The following is a 13365-nucleotide window of genomic DNA, read 5'->3' as shown; positions in this document are numbered from 1 at the left end:
TCTAGGAAATGAGGGCTTCCTGCCAGAAGAAATAATTCTTTGCAAAATCTGGAAAAACCTATTGAAAGTTTAATGATGGCTCTTTAAAAGTAAGTGCAAATGAATACTTGTTTGGCAGAAAGGGAATTTCTGTACAGTGCTGAAGGCCTCTAGGAAGTAGCAACACATCCAAAAGAAGGGCAGGCTACATTTTCATACAGTATTTGGGGGCAAACCAAACACTTGGATTCCACAAATATCTCATAATCAGCACATAAACATGGCCCATCAGTAATGAGATTTTTTGGGGGGGGGATCACAGATTCAGCCAAGATTCACTTTCCAGGTGATTACTGCCATGGTCAACAATTAATGGGGTCAGATTATTTTTAAGCAATACAAGGGAAATACTGCAATTTTCCATAGACAGCTGAGCAAAAACACATTCATGTCTATTTTGATCTTGTCATATGTGCATCTAGATAGTGCATGTTAGTCAGATATCAAGGCAATGTTTTAAGGACAGCATCAATTCCTGTTGTCTGTTTGAAAATGAGCTTTGCAAGATGTGCATTTTGCTGTCATCAAGGCAGAGTTTAAAATCACTGTGCATTAACTTCAGAGGAGATATGGCTAGCCATATCATCGCCCTTCAAGTTGACAGCTCAGAGCCCATAAAAACTAGTTGCATTCTGGGCGGCATTATCTTGATCAAACAACGCAAACAATTTTAATGAGCTTATTGACTGAAACATACTGTCAGATATGTTCACGTAAAAACGTTGCCAACAGTACACGCCAACCCATTCATCAAAAATGCCGGCAACTGTGACAAAGACCATAGCCACCAGCCTCAATAGTCAAAACCGTAACGCAGTTGCCTCCCCGCTGCAAAGGTTGGCGTTCCCTGTAACAGACCAGAATCCTAAAGAAAATGCACAAGCCATCTGCGGTGTCTTCTAGAAGCTACTGCAGTCTACCTTGTGTCTAATAAACCTGAGGCTTTGAGGAAGAAATTTTAGTGAATGCGTGACACCCTGACCTCTGCTGTCAAGCCTTCCACCAATCAGGGAGCACAATTCTTACAAAGCTCCATCAATCTGGCGGGTTAACATCGCAGCCTGCAGTTTCATCTAGAGGATTCCATTTTTCCTGAGCACACCAAGGCAGGCACAAGCCCCTTCCATGCCACCCCCTTGCCTTGCGCTTGCAGGCAGGCCTGCCCAAGGTCTCCTTTGCCATAAGAAACGGTGTGCGGCAGGCCAATTTCCTTGGGGAGGTCTAAAATATTGCTTGCTTTTTTCCCCCCTTTTAATCAATAGGCGGGGAAGGCGGGGAGCCCCTGCAGACAGCAAGTCTATTCACAAAATGTTTTCCATCTGGACAATACAAGCGCTATTCCACACAGCTCGGCTGCAGTGCATGCAAAACGGGACCCGTGCTCATCAGTCCTAGAGGATTTTTAAAGCCCCTCTGGCAGCCCTCCGGTTTTGTTATGTCATCTCCCTGCATTGACCTCGCCCTGGCGCAGTCCCCCAAGCCACACACCCCTCCACGCAGCCAGCCCCTGCTGTCCAGTGCCGATTACCTGTAGGAACGCTCCCCCCGTACTGTGTGCTTCCTGAAGGGGATGATCGTCCCGTTATCCTGGATGATGTCGTTATTGTTCTCTCCATTGGGGGACAGCGCTTGGGTTGGTCCAGGCATTGGAGCTCTCCCCCGATCAAGCAGATCTGCCCCTTGCCTGAGCCTGGAAGGCGGAGGCTGCCCAGTCTCCTTGCTTGCTCGCCTGCTTCTTTGCCACAGATTCTCACTCCTCCTCTCTCTTTTCCCCTCCCAACCTCCTTGCTGACGTCAAACTGCCTGGAGCAGCACCCTGATCATGTGACACAGTCCCTCACCATAGCAACCAGCTAACTCATCATATCTCCTCAATTCACACAGGGCTCCAGCATGACCACACCACTGTATGCAAACAGGCACAGGGGGCAGGCCTACATCTGGCATGTAACACACCAAGCCCCCTCCCTGCTCTTTACCCCAGCCCTCTCACAGCAGCCTTGCCTGCTCTAAGGCAGCCCTTCCTCTAACCATTTCCTTTCAGTCCCATACTCAAACTGCAGCTGTGTACACAAAGAGCGATTCACTGGGGGGGTACCTTAACCCCCTCCTGCCTGGATCCTCCAGGTCACTGAAATTAAACAGACTGCGCCTCCGCAGAACCAGCATGAGGCTAGCAGAAGGCGGCAGTCGGAAATGCAATTGTTCTAGACAAAAAAGGGTGACAAATTCATTGTTGGAAGAAACTATGGGGAAAGCCCTAGCTGCTGTAACTAAGGGATTTCACATCTTTGCATAAAAAGCACTGGAAAACACACTGCAGGGAAATGCTTTGCACTGTTATAGGGAGAGAGCAGACAGGACCAAAGATTTTTTTTCCTTCTTCAATTTAAATGCACATGTTAAAATGATTTGTGGGCTAAGATGGCATGGCAGAAAGCCACTGTTACTATGCAGAGCATTTGGGAAAAAGTAGAAATGCAACATGTCCTTTTTTTTTTTTGCCCATCTCCTGTGATTATTGCAGTCATTTAATATTTTGCCCTATATTTATGGGAACAACAACTGTTTTTGAAAGAGTCAAAATCTATCATCTAGCTCTGATAATAACAAGTTATTTTTGGTCTCAAGCTCCTCAAATTAGCATTAAAAACATTAAAAAAAATAAGCCTCTGCAATGTGTTCTCATACAATACCCAGATGGCAGCGATAATCCAAACATGAAGACAGCACATACTTATTTTTTCCAGGAGTTCTCCATCTATTTTATTGTACATCAGATAATTCTGATCCCCACTAATATAAACATTTCCTTTTACTTTTCCTAACTTTGAATGGTGTGGGTCGAGAGGATTTTAATTTTTTAAAATATAAATCAGGTCCTTCAGAGGGAGTGGCTATGTTATGTAACTGCATATTAGACAGCAGAATTGGGTACCCACCGGTAAAGCAAACAAACTTTTATTTAATGGTCTCAGTTTAATGCCTGGCCACATGTGTAGCTCCTTTCCTCTGCCCTCTTCCCCCTCCCTTCCTTTGCTCCTCAGATGGTATTTCTCCCAATCCACTCAAGAGTACAGGGCTCCAATGAAGTATTTTCTATCTTCATTCAGTGCTATACTAAAATAAACTTTAAAGTAAATTTTTAACCTTTCCCAATTTCTCTTCATATCAGGGCATGCACTGAGCCCACTTGATTACTTTCCTCCTTTCAAATTTTGGAGAGATAACAGGCAAAAAGAAAAATGCTTGTGATATGTTAAAGGGAGAACGTGTTAATTCTGTTAGCTGTTTTGTGAATGGCTATGTTAATTACCTCTTCCTTTCTTCTTCTACCCTCTTTAAAAGGCAGCATATCCACAGGTAGTTAAGACTTCCCTGCCTATTTTCCACTTTTAACATAAGGAAGTATGGCCCATCTTCAGATTTCTTTCTGGATAAAAATGCAAATATCAGTCTTTTCTATGGAAGTAGATTATAAACTGAATTGTGGCAACCACCATTGTATCTTTGAACAATGGATCAAAAACCACCTCTCTGCCATGTTTACTATGCAAAAAAAAAAAAAAATCAGATCATTGAAGTGTTTATATGTGCCCTATCTGGGTGTCTCTTTGCTAAAATCTACACAGACAATTTTGTAAGGTAGAATAGTCTCTCAATTAGGTTTGTGAAGTCAACTCTGGAAACTGAAAAAAGATCAGTGAGTAACTAGGTAGACATCTTCAGCTACTCCTGATCTCAAATTAAAAAATCAAATACTTCTAAACAATTAATTTTTGAATGTTAGACTTATAAAATATCCAAGAGAAAGTACAGTATAAAGCTTTTCAGTTGTCAGAGAGACTATAACCAGATTTATATTTTCAGAGAGAGCTAGCAACTTCTTTGCTTTTGTGTGTGGAAGAAAGTTTATTCACAACATTAAAAACAAACAAACAAACAAACTCAATCATTTCCTGACCTTTCAGTCTGACAGTGCTTAGGAAAAATTTAAACTTAGATCCTTAGATTGTAGCAACTGTGTCGTCTCTGGACATGTGAACTTTTTAAAGGATATAAAAAATTCAAGTTAGTCAATTTGGAAATAACTCATAACCACAGAACAAATTGGTTTATTGTAATGCTGAGAAATCTACTCAAACCTAAATCATGGTGTGACTTTGTTAACATAAGCATGTCAGAGAAACTGGGCCTGTCAACACATCACAGGCCATGGAAGAGCCAGATAGGAATTTTTATTCTACTGATCCAAGCAGGATTTGAAGGAGAATCCAGAAGATAAAATGCCCCATTTTCAATTACCAGTCCTAGGATACATCCAATTGGTATATCTGATTGTAGAATAATTAATTAATAAATTGACAACACATTTGACATGACATGGGAGAGATGGATTCATGCTCAGCATTAGATCTTCTTCTTGGAGCCTCTTCACACACAAGCGCTACTAAGCAGACTGACCAAGTTGCCTGAGAAACTGTTGAGACAATGGAAAAACCAAACTGCTAAATAGTGTTAGAACATAAAAATATCTTGTAGTAGGTCATCAGCTGCCAGACATATCCCTACCTGATCTCCCAGACAGTTGCAGTAAAAACACTCAGCTACCTCTAGCTTGTAAAAACATTTTTATTTCCTCACCAATGGCAGAGAACAAAGACTGCTTTATTGAAGGAGCCGCCAAAATAGTTAAAACATGCACTGACAAAGCCACAGCACAGAGAAGACATGAACACAACATTACAGCATCATTTCAATCACTTAACTGTGCTCAGATTAGGAATTCCAGTTCTAATCCATTTTGCTTGAAAGAAGTTTCCCTTTTCAGGCTGTGTTGGGCCTGGACAGTATTATATAGTTTCTACTGGTTTACAGAACACTATGTTTCTGCAGCAGATCTAAGGCAATCTGGGGAGTAGGGAGTGACTTGAATCCCATACGCATGACAGTGCCTCTGCTTGGCTGGCTGAGTCTCCATTTAAAAACATTGTATGTGTTACAAATGTAACTAATTTTGTTTGTATGACAAACCACTAAAAGTAGAAGAAATCTACAGGGTGATTTACTTCTCCCACATTCATAGTTCTCGGCAAAGAATTCCCTAGATCTGGACCCAGCATTATGGAACACAGACAGTAAGCCACAGCAGTTAAAAGACTGTATATCCCTTCTGGTTTTCACTCTTATATACAGTGAACCCGCACAAGCAGAAATGCAACTTTAAGAGTGTAGGTCAGTTAGAAAAGTATGATCTTTAATCAATACGTAAGAAAATCCAAAGGCCTTTTTTCATTAAAATGCAAGATTGGTTTATGCTATTTCCACTAATTAACCAAAGCAAAAATAACCTGGAATCTGTAATTAATGCACAAACTCTTCCTTCCTAAGCATGATCTCTACCCCTTAGTTCCCACGCAAGGGAACATATTACAAAAATGGGATGAGAGCTCAAACATACTCCATTTTAATCCACCATCATGATCACTTAACTAAACCCATACAAGTCTCTGTGGACATCATTCTACACTCCTACCTGCCTGGGAAGCAAGAGAGTGAAAATAGTATCAGCATACACCTTTCCTGCATTACAGAGTCCCCCAACAGGGACAGCCTTTAACATTACTTTTCAAAGCACCATTTGAAAATTCTGTGAAAGAAGCAGAATTTGTTTTCACTCATTACTTTAGTCCAGGGGTTGTCAACCAGGTGTAACCCTGGCGGTACTTGGACTGGTCCTAGGGGGTACGTGCAGGCAGGTAGGGATGGGGCGCTGCCGTTTCCCAGGAGCAGGGGCAGGGCAGGGCGAGGGCAGCAGTGCCCCTCTGCGGGGTGGGGAAGCTTGCATGCATCAGCCACTGCCACCACACACCAGCCTGGTAAGCTTTCCCACCGCGCCCTGGTCCTGCTTATGGGAGGTGGTGGTGCTGCGTCCCCAGCCACCTGCTCATTATCCGGCCACGTGCTATCCACTCCCACTCAGTGTCCAGATGCTGGGGGTGCTATACTGGTATGGATATACCAACCAATTTTTCAGCATAGCTCTGGCACAATATTCTTCCACCCCTCTACAAAATGCTAGAGGATCAGAGAGCTTCATACTGGGTATGTCTACATGTCTCTGCCTCCAGGTCCCCAGACACGATTGCCCAGTGTGCTGAGTCCTCTTCTTGCTGAGCTCTTGCTGAAAACCCTCCAGCTGGTGGTGATGGTAATAGAGGTGCCCTGGGTGTGCTAAAGGATGGTCCTGGCCAACATCGCCCATATTTGGGATCTCCTGGACTATGCCAAGCAGGGGTGGGCAGATCCTGTTGTGCTGGCCTAGTGCATGGAGCTGCCTAATGCTGCATGCACCCTGCTACGTACTCCACAAAGTCAAGGCCACCTTGGTGGACACCGCTCTTGCCTACTCCCTGTCCGTGATAGCACCAAGTCCCGGGACCTCCTGGTCAAACTTCTCCTGGCCCTATCTAAGTTCACCATCTATCTCAACAGGAAGGTGGCTCTGGTTGGGAGGGCCCTGGGGGACTGCAGGGCCACTTTCCCATTCCTGGTCTGATCCAGTTTTGAGGTGGAGTTTCACTGGGCAGTGTCCACTGGCTCCTTGGTCTCATTCAAGGGTCAGTGGACACTGTCCAGTGTGCTCTGCTCAGTGTCCTCCCTTGCTGCAGTAGTTATAAACATTTGATCTTCTATTCTGTCCCTGTTTTATCATCATTTGTCCCCAGAAATCAGTTGCCACTTTTCCAGTAGCCTCCCTTTCTGAGGAAAGGTTATAGTTTCACTTGGTGAGCTTTTGACCCATGACCTCTTAAGGTGGCAAATAGGCCTGTGTCATGCAGTTGCAGAGAGTGGATCCTTAAAAGGAGGGTGGACTGGGTATGCCTAGGGTTCTTTTCCCCACTGTTCCTCTCTCACTTGCAGCCTCCAGCATTTAAGGTCTGGGAAGCTCGGATTCAAAAGGCTGCATCCCTAATTTCCACACTCAACAGCTACTGATACCCCTTTCTTCCAGGAATATGTCTAATCCCTTTTTAACCATCTCCCTGGTTAAACTGTCTGATTCCACAACATCCAATAGCAATGAGTTACACACTAACTATCCAGTGGGTGCATCCACACATGCACTTCACTGCAGAGTTGACTAATTAGCTCCACAGTAGAGTCATAGTCTACACATGCCAGTATTGGGGCACAGTAATTTAACTCTGCCACAGGATAGTACTGTCAGGGATAGTACCATCCTATGGTGAAGTAATTTAATCTGTTGAAATGCACATGTAGACAGTTACAGGGGCTGGTGGTGGCAGGAGGGTGCTAAAGTGTGGGGGCTGCCTGCTGCTTAGCCCCATACTTCAGCACCCTCATGCCCCAGCCAGCTCCCCCGCCACCTGACACCACCCGGAGCCTGGGGCTGACCTCCCAGACCCCCTGCCAGCCCAGGCCTGCTTTGCCCTTTCTCAAAGTGCTGCGATTCTGGGTGCACATAAAGACACTGCACCAAGGAACAGTTTTCTCCAATGCAAACTGCACCGTTTATCACGTTGCATGTGGTGATACACCCTCTACGTAAAAAAGAACTTGCTCCTGTTACTTTTAAACTTACTACCTACAAGTTTCATTGTGACACCTAGTTCTTGTATTGTGGGAGACAGTAAATAATAAATCCCTATTTATTTTCTCTTCACTATTTAGTATTTTGTAAGCCCGTATCATGTCCCCGCTCAGGCATCTCTTTTCTAAATTTACTAGACCAAGCCTCTTTAGTCTCTCCTCATATCAAAGTCCTTCCATACCACTAATCATCCTCACTGCCCTTCTCTGTACCTTCTCTGGTTCCTGTATATCCTTTTTGAGGTTTGGGGAACTGAACTGGGCACAGTATTCAAGGTGTGGGTGCACCATGGATATATAAAAGGGCATAATGATACTTTGTTTTGTTTATGATTCCCTTCTTAATAATCCCTAATATTTTGTTTGCCTTTTGATGCCTGCTGAGAGCTGATTTTTCAGCAAATGGTCCACAGTGGTTCCCAGCTCTCTTTCCTGTATACTAACAGCTAACACAGAGCCCATCATATCATAGGAGGTATAGTTTGGGTTATTTTTGTCCAGGTGTATCACTTTACACTTATCTATGTTGAATTTCATCTGCCACTTAGTTGCTCATTTGCTCAATCATGCCAGATCCGTTTGTAGTTCCTTACAGTCTGCTTTCGTCTTTAGCACTCTGAATAATTTTTTGTCATCCACAAATCTGGCCACCTCGCTATTCACCCCCTTTTCCAGATCATTTATGCATATGTTAAATAGCACTGGTCCCAACCCAGATCTCTGGGGGACCCTGCTGTTTACTTCTTTCCATCCTGAAAATTGACCATTTACACTCACTCTTTGTTTTCTATCTTTAAACCAATTTCTAATCCATAAGTGGACATTCCCTGTAATCCCATGACTACCTAATTTACTTAAGAATTTTGATGGGGGACCTTGTCAAAAGCTTTTTGGAAATCCAAATATACTACGTCAAATAGATCACCCCCATCCACATGCTTACTGACACCCTCAAAGAACTCTAGTAGGTTGGTAAGACATGATTTCCTTTTGTCAAAGCATATTGATCCTGCCCCACCAGCTCATGTTTATATGTGCTGAACAATTAAAAAAAAAAAAATGTTTCTATCAGTTTTCCAGGAACAGAAGTTAGGCTCACTGGCCTATAGTTCTCTGCATCCTCTTTAAAGCCTTTTAAAAATACTGGAGTCATATTGGTGACCTTCCAGTCCTGTGGTATCAAAGCTATTTTTAGTGATAGATTGCAACTACAGTAAAGAGCTCGTTCATTTCTGATCCAAGCTCCTTCAGGACCCTATGGTGAATGCCATCAGGTCCTTGTGATTTGCTGCTATTTAGTTTCTCAGTTTTCTCTATGATCTCATTGACTGAAACCTCAATTTGGGTCAGTTCCACTCATTTTTCCTCACCAGATTCACTCCTCTCAAGGGATCTCTCATTAATGCAGGGCTAGACAAGGATCTGGGCTGTGAGGCTACTGGGGGAGTTCTGGTGAGCTGTTGCAGTTTGGGTCAGCATCCCCCTCCCCTGTTATGCCGAGCTGGGTCAGTACCTCCAGGCCTGCAACAGCTCACCAAAACTCCCTAGATTACTAGACTGGTGTGGGGGTGCCAGATGGAGCAGAGTCTGCATGGAAACCAGCCAGGGACTGCCATGGGCAGGACACGCTTGGCTGGGCAGATGGAATGAGGCTGCAGGCAGCTGGGGAGCAGTGTCTGGGAGTAGGTGGGGCAGGTGGGGCTGGGATCACAGGGCAGTGACAGCATGGGGTAGGGGCCTGGGGCAGAGTCACAATCTGCTCCCTGCAGCAGCCTTTGCCATCACTGCCTTGTGATCCTGGCTCAGCTGCCCTGGTCCCGGTCCTGTCCCAGCCCTGCCTATCCCACTTCCCGCCCACCCATGGCCCCATCCCACCTGCCCCGTCAAGTGTGCCCTGGCTGTGGGGGTCCTGGGCTGCTCTCGATGGAGACCCTACCCACCCCCTCTGTCCAGTGCCCCCAGTGGTGGGTGCAGAGCGAACAGGCCAGGGTGTCCAGTAGCAGCAGTTGCGACACCTGCAGTGGCAGGCAGAAGGAGCCACTGCTGCTAGGAAGCCGAATTCAGCAGCCATGCCGCCCCAGTCCTGCTGTGTGCCCAGGGCAGTGGGACTGGCCACACATGCCACGGCCCAGGCTAGCCCCTGCACCTGGGCTGGGCAAGACCAAGGGACCCACCCCAGACTGCATAAAATCCCTTGAAGGGCCAGATGAGCCCCATGGGCCATATTTTGCCCATCCTTGCCTTAACATCTTCCACAGTGAAGACAGATGCAAAGAAATGCATTTAGTTTCTTGGCACTGGCTCCATCCTCCTTCAGCTCCCCTTTTACAGCCTGATTATCCAAAGGCGCAGCTGACTCTGGCAGGTTTTTGACTTCTAATGCACTTAGACATTTTTATTATTACCTTTTGTGTTCCTAGCAAATTTCTTCTCAATTTTTTTCTTAGCTTGTCTTATTACAGATTCACATTTGATTTGCCAGAGTTTATGCTCTTTTTCATTTCTCATTAGGATTTGACTTCCACTTTTTGAAAGAAGCCCTTTTTTTGTTTATTGCCTCTGAAACTCTGCCATTAAACCGTGCTGGGTTTTTCTGGTCTGCCTTTTTTCTTCTTTTCTTTTGATTTTCAGTATGCATTTGCTCTGTGCCTCCAATATAGTGTTCTTAAGCAGTTCCCATGCTGCTTGTGTGTTCATCTGCTCCTTAGGGGCCTTTTTAACAACCATCTAACTAGCTTCTTCATTTTGGTATAGTCTCCATTTTTAAAGTTAAAAACTACTGTAGTAGATTCTGCCCTCCCCCCCCGATGTCAAACCCAATTGCATTGTGGTCACTATTGTTGAGTAGCTCAGTAACTTTTACCTTTTGCATCAGATCCTGTTCACTACTTAGGACTAGGTCAAGAAAGGCCTTTCCTTTTGTAGGTTCCAGGAGTACCTGCTCCAGGAAGCAGTCTTTTATAACTTCAGGAAATCTGGTTTCTGAATCCCAACCTGACGTTAAAATTGACACAGTCTGTTTGTGGGTAGCTGAAGTCACCCATTATTACTGTGTATTCTGCTGTGCAGCCTCTCATCTCCCTTAGTATTTCTAGCTTACTGCTGCCTTCTTGGTCTGTCGGGTGATTGTACATACTTTTTTTCAATCGAAACCTGGAATTTTTATTTAGAGGTACCTCTCATCATCTGAAAAATCTAGTATGGGGATCTGTTCATCAGTGAGCGACAGTGGATACTGCAGCTATTCTACTGATTGGTGGTGTATTTTCTTTTCTGGCAGTAAAGACCGATATTAGACTTGCAGGTCCTGCCACAGTGGTCATAGGTGTACATAGCATTAGGGGCTACTGTACTGACAAGCTGTTTCCTCCAGTCACATTTCTGTTGTAATTAGAGTAACTTTCTTATCAGGATGCTGGACCACATGATTGAAAAGGGAGTGCCACTTTGTCCCATCTCCTGCTAAGGCCTCTCAAATGCTTAGGTGTATTCCAAAAGCCTTCAGGTCCTGCTTGCTGACTTCTTTGAAGGGAAAACCCTATTTGATTTGATGGAGTCTTTGATGCAGAGTGCCACTCTCATCTTGGTATATGTGCGTCCTGTATATTTGTATCCTGGTATTACAGCATTCCATTGATTTTCCTCATTTTAAAGTTTCAGAGATACCTCTTATGTCAATATCATTATTTACTGCTAAGTATTCAAGTTTCCCCACCTTTGATCTTAGATTTCTAGCATTAGTGTAAAAGCACAGATATTTATCGTGTCCTAGGTTGGCTCCTTCTGTGAGCCTTTTAATCATTAAAAGGTATTTGCTTGTGTTTGTCTTCTCACCACTTTTTATCCCCATTTTTATGGCTGTGTCAGTCTTAACTGTATGCTGTTTTGCACCTGTCAGCTTTCCCTTCCATTTTTAGTGCTCTATTTTTATTTTTTATTTTTAAATATTATTGCCAGCAGTTTGGTACCATTTTAGCTCAGGTGGAGACCATCCTTCCTATACAGTCCCCACCATTCCAAAAGGTCTGTCACTTCCTGTTAAACCTAAATCCTTCCTCCCTACACCACTGCCTCAGCTACACATTGAAAGTGGAGCTTTGCCCAACACCACTGCCTCAGCTACACATTGAAAGTGGGGCTCTGCCCCCCTAGCTGGCCCTGCCTGTATCTGGCATTGCAAGTATTTCAGAGAATACTACCATGGAGAACCTAGATTTCAACCTCCTACTTAGCAGCCTAAATTTAACTTCCAAGACCTCTCTGTCACCCTTATCAATGACGCTGGTAGCCACATGGACCATAATCACTGGCTCCTCCCAAGCCCTCCCTAGTAGTCTAGCTACATATCTTGTGAGGTCCACTAACTTTGAGCCCCATACACAAGTCACCACATAATCCTCTCGGACATCACAAACCCAGCTATCTATCAATGTGTCTAATAATCAAATTGCCCACAATCACCACCTGCCTCCTCCTATCCATTGGGGTTCCCTCCCTCAGAATAGTATCATTGGTGCAAAACTACAGCGTCAACTAGGAGGTGGGTCCCACTGAAGAGATCATTTTCCCTCCTTCCCAGCTTGATGCCCTTCATTCCTGAGGTTCTCATCCTCCTCAGCAGTGTGGGAGCTGCTAAAGTGGAGTGCAGGACTGCTCTACATGTCCCTGAAAGCCTCCTCTGTAACCCTCTCTGCCTCCTTTAGCTGTTCTAGTTCTGCCACCCTAACCGTGAGAGAATGTACTTGCCTCCAGGGCAGGTAATTGTACATGCTGCACTCAGTACAATAAACTGGGTAGTCCCTCTATGTCATTACGCAGAGAAAGAAATTTACTGTTTTCACCTGAATGCAAGATAAGGTCAGAGATCACTTTTGGAATTTAAGAGGAACCGAAGATCTACCACCCTGCCCCCCCACAGCAGGTAAGTCTGTGGGGATGCGGGGAGGGGGAAAGGGTCATGCGGGGGTGGGGCCAATCAAAGCCCTAGCCCTACTCCCTCCCTCACTGCTGGGGCCTTGATCACCCTCATCCCATAATGACAGTGAGGGAGGGGCAATCCTTGCATGGCTGGGGTGAGATGGGGTGGGGGACAGAGTCAAAAGTGGGTCACCTGGGGGGGGGTGCAGAGATGGGAGGGCACATGACCCTGGATCTGCATGTGGTGCGTGGTGGGCTGGGCAGTGCTGGGCTCTTCCCGGCCAGGCTGCAATTAGGCTGGGTGGCTGCAGCAACGGCACTGGGAGCAGGAACATGGGGGCGGGGGTCCCCACTCCCAGCACTGCCACTGTCCATGCTAAGCACAGCATGGGCCAGGCCCAGTGGGAATAACCTGGCACAGCCTTCCAGCCTGCAGCTGCAGCCCACCCTTCCCCATGCCCACCAGCCCCCATGTCCTTGTGGGGAAGGGAAGGCTGTGACAGGCTGTTCCTTCCAGGCCTGGCCCAGACTGCCCTGGGAACAAAGGTTGATAGTACTGGGAGCAAGGGTTGGCCATGGCACTGGGAGCAAGGGTTGGCTATGGCCCCCTCCTGTGGCCCTGCTACCAGTGCTGCCACTGCAACTGCCTGGCCAGGAAGAGAACAGCTGGGATGAGCCTGCCCCACCCTACATGCAGATCCAGGGGCACGTGCCCCCACCCCATGCCCTCCTGGGCTGTGGGGCCCCCCTCCCTGTACCCCCTGGATGAGCCACTCACAGCTTCATCCCCTGCCC

At 45.8% G+C, this 13365-nt stretch overlaps 1 protein-coding gene across 4 annotated transcripts in view; it reads right to left on the bottom strand.

The window, feature by feature from the left end:
* The window catches only part of MAPRE2 (microtubule associated protein RP/EB family member 2), a 132510-nt gene that overhangs the window by 80888 nt on the left and 38257 nt on the right, over positions 1 to 13365 (bottom strand). Inside the window, exon 1 of one of the 4 annotated variants that reach the window (XM_006021204.2) lies at positions 1568 to 1840. The exons of 2 other annotated variants lie outside the window; for them this stretch is intronic. In XM_006021204.2, the coding sequence (XP_006021266.1) occupies positions 1568 to 1686 (119 nt within the window). In that variant the 5' untranslated portion in view covers positions 1687 to 1840. Of the gene's footprint in view, positions 1 to 1567; positions 1841 to 13365 lie in introns of those variants that run through there. One more of the 4 variants, XM_006021205.2, reaches the window with a different exon arrangement.

Source organism: Alligator sinensis, unplaced genomic scaffold, assembly GCF_000455745.1.
Source record: "Alligator sinensis unplaced genomic scaffold, ASM45574v1 scaffold615_1, whole genome shotgun sequence".
NCBI classification, from domain to species: domain Eukaryota; kingdom Metazoa; phylum Chordata; order Crocodylia; family Alligatoridae; genus Alligator; species Alligator sinensis.
This window is presented reverse-complemented; position numbering and strand designations above follow the sequence as displayed.